This window comes from Gadus morhua, chromosome 13, assembly GCF_902167405.1.
Source record: "Gadus morhua chromosome 13, gadMor3.0, whole genome shotgun sequence".
In the NCBI taxonomy this organism is placed as follows: Eukaryota; Metazoa; Chordata; class Actinopteri; order Gadiformes; family Gadidae; genus Gadus; species Gadus morhua.
Genome location: NC_044060.1, coordinates 23,989,728 through 23,997,227, shown reverse-complemented (window position 1 = coordinate 23,997,227; position 7,500 = coordinate 23,989,728). Strand labels below are relative to the sequence as shown.

The 7,500-nt window shown below is 41.0% G+C and overlaps 1 protein-coding gene across 10 annotated transcripts in view; it reads left to right on the top strand.

The window, feature by feature from the left end:
• The window catches only part of plekha6 (pleckstrin homology domain containing, family A member 6), a 72,406-nt gene that overhangs the window by 36,780 nt on the left and 28,126 nt on the right, over window positions 1-7,500 (top strand). For all 10 annotated transcript variants that reach the window (XM_030373891.1, XM_030373898.1, XM_030373892.1 and 7 more), the window contains 2 exons: window positions 302-406; window positions 2,420-2,492. In XM_030373891.1, the coding sequence (XP_030229751.1) occupies window positions 302-406; window positions 2,420-2,492 (178 nt within the window). The remainder of the gene's footprint in view (window positions 1-301; window positions 407-2,419; window positions 2,493-7,500) is intronic.

Sequence of the window (7,500 nt, the reverse complement as noted above, 5' to 3'; positions counted from 1 at the left end):
AACATCTGAAAAATGATTAATGACTGAGAAACGTTCTGTATTTCAATAGGCTCCATTCTGCTTCAGCTAACAATCGGCTGAGAGACTTGCTGGATATATAATATAAAATATTAATAATATAATAATTGGTAGGATGGCTCTTCAAAGTGTCTATGTAGCGCTCCACCTAGAAGTGATGAGAGCTGCTCTCGGTTTTGCCCTGAATCACCCCATCAGCTGCTTGGAGAACCATCAAGATGTGGGCCTCTTTTATATCTCCCATCCTTGTGCCTCCTCCCTCCTCTCTGTCACCTCCCACCAGAATCCACGCGCCACCAGGAAGGCGGCCATGTTTGGGAAGCGTTCCAACTCCATGCGGAGGAACGCCAAGGCTGAGGTCACCAAGCAGGGCTGGCTGTACAAGCAGGTGAGTCCAGCCTTCAGGTCAACACGAGATAGTCAGCCCCCAGTCAGGATGACATCACACTTAGCCTCTAAGGGTTAGAGGCTTGAGATTAGAAAGCGTCCCCTAACTCTAATCACACAAGACCGATTCATTATATCATACCGCAGAGAAATAGCCCTCTTCAGTCAGACAGAGTGATTGGAGTTGAGCGCTCAGATTGGTACATAATGAGTCAGTAAAAAGCAAATATTGAAGTTTAAATTCTGTTTTTGTTTCTATACATACAAACTCAAAATTGGCAATAATAACACTGGGCCCCTCATTTCATCACTCAGACACCCTCAGAACATCTCATGATGATTACTCAGTGTTCCTCAGGTCAACGTTCTCATCACAGGATTATACAAATGCATGTCCCCAAGACCTGCATTTAAGAAATCAAAATAATAATAATTTTCACAAGCACACAAAAGACCACATGTATCCATGGCACGGGCAGGGCCGCTGCTGGCCGTTTCGGTGCCCTAGGCAGCTCGACATTAAATTGTGCCCTGGACAGGACTTCCGAGCGGGGGGGGGGGGGGGGGGGGGGGGGGGGGCACCGGCCCTGGGTGATAGGTTACACAATTAAGATAAAACACAACGGTGGGCCTCTTCATCACTAATTAATATATTGTTATAATTCAATGATTTAATTTATTTATTTTTTTAAACCTTAATTTTTGGTGCTCCCCCCCAGGTAGGCGGTGCCCTACACACTCTGCGTACTCTGCGTAGAGGCAGCGGCGGGCCTGGGCACGGGTTAACCTGGTCCTGACCTTCTGATCTTCTTTGTGTTCTTATTTTATTATTTAGAGCCTTGATATTAGGGATGGGCATTTGAAGAAATTTCCTTGATCGAGCATCGCTAGAGTTATCGATCAATTATCGATTAATCATTAACTTTTTTCTATAGGCTATATTGAAATTCCCGTTGGTAGAAAATGCAGCATGTTTTTATCAATGAAATCTTTATTCCAACAATAATGTATGGGCCAACATTAATACAATACAGTTAACTTGAAGACCTACAACTGTTTAACAGATTTAAAATAATAAATACAGGCATTATAGGTTATAGGCCTATGCGGCGCTCGTAAAGTCCGAACAATGCGCCTACAGGCGCTCTTAAAGGTTTGGAAACGATTCAACAAGACTAAATCGGTAGCCTATTCCAATTACAATAAGTAGCCAACTTATCGGACAACAATAATCAAACAAAGGCAGTAGGCTAAAAGTGGGCATTAAACTGTATAACTGTTTTGAAAAAACGGGGGAAAAAAGGCCGACATATAATGCCTATAGGCTGCAGCCGGCGTGCGGAAAAGGCTCGCAACAAAAAGACGAGCCACCCATTTACAAACAATTGCATGAACTAGTCTATCTAAAAGCAATACCTTATTGAACATATATAAGGCTGAACTTGTTGCTAAAATATCAGCAATATCAGTTTTGGCAAAATGTAACGACTCAAAGAGGCACCAAGCCGAAAGAAAAGCGGAGCGAGAGACAACACATTAAGAAAAAAAAGAGCGACTCACATACAGTGGTGACTGTCCCTACTGTCCATAGCATACAGTAACTCCAGCCTACATATTTTTGTTTAGGAATATAAGCATGTTAACATGCTCGCGGGTCAGACGCGAACGCAGCCTTGTAACTGTCAGTCCAGCAGCAGTAAACACCCGCTCTGACGGGACCGAAGTTGCGGGGATGCAGTGGTATTGTCGCGCTAACTTTGACAGCCTGGGGAACCTTCTTCCATTCACTTTCCACCAGTCGGCAGGGTTGTATTTCTCCCACATAGTGATATTCAATTAAATGCTTCAAGACTCACAGTATGCAACACAACGTCCTTTTGATCGATAACAATATAAATTGATCGACGCATTTCTTAACGATCGATTATCGAGCATCGATTAATTATGCCCATCCCTACTTGATATAGTGATCAACCTCCTGTTATAAATGAGTGATTGAACGTTTCTCCTCCAGGCCAGCAGTGGGGTAAAGCAGTGGAACAAACGCTGGTTTGTCCTCGCAGACCGATGCCTGTTCTACTATAAAGGTATGCTCTCTTTTCTTTCCTCATCTCTGCTGTTTCCTCTTCAACCCTCCTGCCTCTGTTTGTCCTGTTCTGTGGTTTTGCATCTCTCCTCTCTCCTCAAAATGAAGCAACAGTGTATTGCATCTCTCCTCTCTCTCTCACCCACACACACGCACAGCCTAGTAGACTCTAGATACATGCCTGTGCCTCGTTAATGTGACGTCTGACCTGTGTTATTTGGGGTCACATCGTTGCAGCACAAGTTGAAGTATTATTTTTGTCTCACCAGGCATTCCTCTTTGTTTTTTTGTGTGTGTGTTTGTATGTGTGTCTGTGTGTATGTGTATGTGTGTGTGTGTTTATGTCCGTGTGCATATGTGTGTGTGTTGGATTATGCACACAAATGTTCGCTTGGGTGTGTGTGTCCACGCATGTGTGCATGTGCGTGCATGTGCACGTGTGTGTGTGTGTGTGTTTGTATGTCTGTATGTGTGTTTGCGTGTGTGCATGTGATGTGAGTCATGACCAGAGGTTAACGTTACAAACTCATGAGTGTGAACTATGAATGACTATGTAACATCATCAGATTATTATTATAGTACCTGATGGTGGCTCACCACTAGGTGGTGTTAGCCAGTTAACCAAACCAGGCCTAAAGTACTTGATGGTGGCTTGCCGCAGGTGGTGTTACCTATGCTAACAAAACCAGGGGACTCTACGAATTCTCTTTTTTGCATAGGAAATTTCCTTTCCTATGGAGACGACCCGGAAGTGCTTGGAGGAAAGGTTGTTCGAATTCTAAAAAATGCTTAGGAAAGGAGCCTCGATGCTTCCTTTAACCCTCCTTTAGCATAGGTTACTCCTGAGCTTCCTTTGTGAAAGGAAAGGAGATAGTGGTATCCCATAATCCTTTACAGCGGCAATATTTAAAGCAACATAACACAGACAAAGTTTACCGACTCTACGTCAAGAAAGTCAAGAACACACTAATGGAAGATATATAAATATGACAAATAATTATGAAGGAAAGATGTTCCACTTAATGCAATACTGTGCCTCGGCTTTCGGGTGAGCTGCAAAGCAATGGCCGAATGTTATGTTCAGCATGCTATAATCGGGATTCAAACTCTCAACCTAAGGATCACAAGGCATTATCCCATTGAGCCACTGATAAACCTGAACTGCAGCATCATTCACATGGTCGAAATGTCTATTGATAAGCATACAACATCCAGAAACCTCCAAGCACACATTTCTCAAGTGAATTAAGGGCTTTCTTAAAAGCATATACCTGAAGAATCTTTGAAATTCTGGGGAAATTAAACCTTTGTAGTCAAGAACACTAGCGGAAGAAATATAAATATGACAGAGTTAATTGTGAAGGAAAAATTGTTAACGAAGAAGTTCCCCTAATGCCATACTGTGTCTTGGTATACCGATTCTTGGAAACTAATGAGCCGGAATGTTGATTGCCTGATGAATTTCAGGTGCTGTTCAATGTGTTTTTTGAATGAGTGGCAATGACAGAACGTCATGTTCATCTTGTGCTTAATGCTCTAATCAGGATTCATACTCTCAACCTAAGGATCACCAGTACACAGCATTATCCATTTTGAGCCACTGACATTCCTGAACTGCATGAAGCCTCATTCACATAGTGAAAATGTCGATTGATAAGCAGACAACATCAAGAAAACTCCAAGCACACATTTCACAAGAGAATTCAGGGCTTTCTTAAAAGAGCACAGATCTGAAAATTTGCACTGTTAATGGTGTCCACCTAATGATAGCCGTATGGCAGTTTTATACAATAACAAAATGGTCATATAGGCAAAATGGGTGGAGACTGTGGACGTTTGGCTTTTCTATGAAATTGTGGGAAAAGTAAACATTTTTAGAGCAGAAGACCAGGGTGAAAAAGATGCATCTGATTTTAGAGATTAATATGATGAAAGAATTTTGAGTCCAGGTGAATCTGGTGAGGAGAAATAAGGCTAGTTCATAATTTTTTTAAAAAGCACCACCTTTGGGCAAAGTAGGCCTACCACAATTTGGGTTTATTAGTAGTGGGGGATATTAGTATCCACGTAATAATAGTCGTATGTTTTTTTATACAATAACAAAATGGTCATGTAAGAAAAATGGGCTAACTGCACCAACTTTATTGGCCAATATTTCTCAAATGGATCTAAGTGAAACAAATTCTGTTCAATGATTTTTGTGAGGCTTGGTCTAAAGATTTTATGTGGACAGTTTGGTGAATATTTGATTATTTTTGTAGCCTGTGAATCTTTTTATCATGTTTTGCTTTAATATGAAATTGTGGGAAAAGTATACATTTTTAGGGCATAAAACCGGGTTTTATAAATGCATATGATTCTAGAGTTTAATATTCTGAAATGAATTTGAGTCCAGGTCAATCTGGTGAGGAGAAATAAGCCTAATTCATGATTTTTTTTTAGAATAGCGCCACCTTTGGGTGCAGTAGCACACAGTTTATGGGTAGAGGGGGTTATTGGTAACCATACCTTAAATTTGAAGTTTTCGACTTATGGTATAGGCTGCAGTATGACTTTCACAGAAATTGAGGGGACAAAAAAAACGTTACAGAAACAATAGGGGTCAAGCAGCTTCGCGGCTCGGAACCCTAATAATGGATACCAAAAGAAAATGCAAACTTCACATTTAAGAAAGACTATTGGGGCAGTTAATTTCAACATCAACATAAGTTTAGCCTATTTCTTTTCACATGTAAATTAGAATTCAAGTGGCCTAAAATATTCCCATTGGCCAAGTCCGACCTAAGTGATTCTCACTGTTGGCGATAACCTGATTGAAATCAATACGGCAAGAACGCATGGATCAAAGAGTGCTTGTTTAGTCAATATTCGGAAAATTGTAGTTTCACACTAGAGACGCTAGAGGTCGGCAATACCCGCCGTCGCGCTATGACGTCGGTTAGGAAGAGTGGAGTCTAATGCAATTTAAACAGTGCTGTCTTTTCTTATGTTCAGTGACGGTCTTACCATAGAGGCATAGGCCGCGGCCGCTTGGGGGCCCCCAATTATCCTCAAAACAGAGACGAAGCAAGACGAGTCTACACGCAAAAACACAATTAAGGGTTAGGAAAAGGGTTAGGATATAAAGTTACCCAAGCGGCTCAAAAGAAATAAGTTAAAAGACGCCGGTAAGTATTTGGCAACACTGCCAAAGATGACACATTTTTTACGGCTACTGTTGGGGATACAGACAGGAACAACAAAGTCCAAAGCATTGAACATGCCTCTACAGCAGCAGCAGCAGCTAGCTGAAGACCTGTGAGAAGACGTCAATAAGTAGGACTTTGTGTCAGAAGCTTGTGACGTGGAGAACAATCTATCTTTTCTCTCTCATAGACTCTCTCTCTCTCTCTCTCTCTCTCTCTCTCTCTCTCTCTCTCTCTCTCTCTCTCTCTCTCTCTCTGTCATATATAGGTTTGTTTGTAGAATGTTTGAAATGTTCAATCTCAACTGTAATGTCAATTCACTTATAATATCCTGTATCTTGTACATGGGTTTGTTTGCAGAATGATTGAAATGTCAATCTCAAGTGCAATGCAAATTGCAACCTCACTCACACATACAAAGTAAATGATTCATCTTGGCAATTTTTGTGTATATGGCTGTTTGTGATGCTTTGCTAAGTATATGACTGTTGGTGGGGGTTTACCCTAACTACTTGTCTTGCTGGTTATATCGATATTGATTTGATCTTAAAAAAAAAAGAAAAACAGTGCTAATTTTCCTGGCATTTTGGCAAAGACAGGTGTTATCTGAAACCTTATTCTCTTATGGGGAACCATCGTGACTATTATTTTGTGTATTGCTACACTTTGTGTGTTCTCTGCTTTCCATTTTCATTTTGGATTAAAGAAGTGTATGCAGGGTTTAAAGGGGAAGGTATTTTTTCTCTTCTCCAACCTTTACTTCCGCGGAGATTAGCTTTACCTGCCTATCTACCATTCATTCAGTATTTTTTTTTCTCCGTTCTCTTTTAAAGATCGGACGAGGTGGGCCCCATACATATCTTCGCCTTGGGCCCCCAATTTGCTAATGCCGCCACTGCCTATGTTCGAAAGGAAGCACCTTTTGAATAGTCAAATAGTCAAATCTTTTTAGGAGATGCTCAGACGTCTGTTTCTCCCGGCGGGCTTTGGCTTGAGTTTCCAGTTCACTTTCTGGGTCCGGAAATATGTATCCAATACCCAACTGTTCCGATGAGGCGTATAGCCTGGGTGAGAGGTAACACACATGGCCCGGTCCTCGCCAGATTCAGCCATATATTATAGAAGAAACTTGAATTGCTGAAATTCGCTGCAGCACAGGGACTCTGTGTTAGTGTCTATAGAGGGATTGTCGCTCTACGTCACTCTCCGCTCTACGCCCATGTCGTTGGCAAAAAGAAACGAGAGCGACAAGAGCCGCAATCATGTCTTGTTGTGCGGTTGGTTGCACAAACCCTTTTAATAAGACTGATTATCCCATTTATTCTACTTCTTGCTTGCCAACATAATAAAACAATTCAAATACTTTAATAATTATGCTTTTTCTTATTCTTATTGCATGCTTATTAAATGTATACTCTGTTTGTGTTCATCTCCCTCAAAAAGTAGTCCCCTTTAATTGCGATCAATCAAACAAGTTTTTGACACCAACGACATTATCCCGCTTATACCATGGTCATGCGGGAAAAGAAATCAAGGAAAATAAATCAAGATCATTCATTTATATTTTCATGCGTTTTACAATCAAAATATAAAGTTTTTCACATAAATAGGACGGAGCGTAGCTACGACTTGGCAACGGGAGGTATTCTAGTATGCTGAGCTATAAGCCACAGAGTTAACGTTATGGATTGTACATATTTATAATTCGAAATTCGTCCCAGCCTTTATACCACAGATACTCTAGGCTCTATAGCATATAACCATATTGCCATCTTTCTGCCTGCGTATCCGCCGTGTTGATAAACAAATAATGCCTCTATAGAG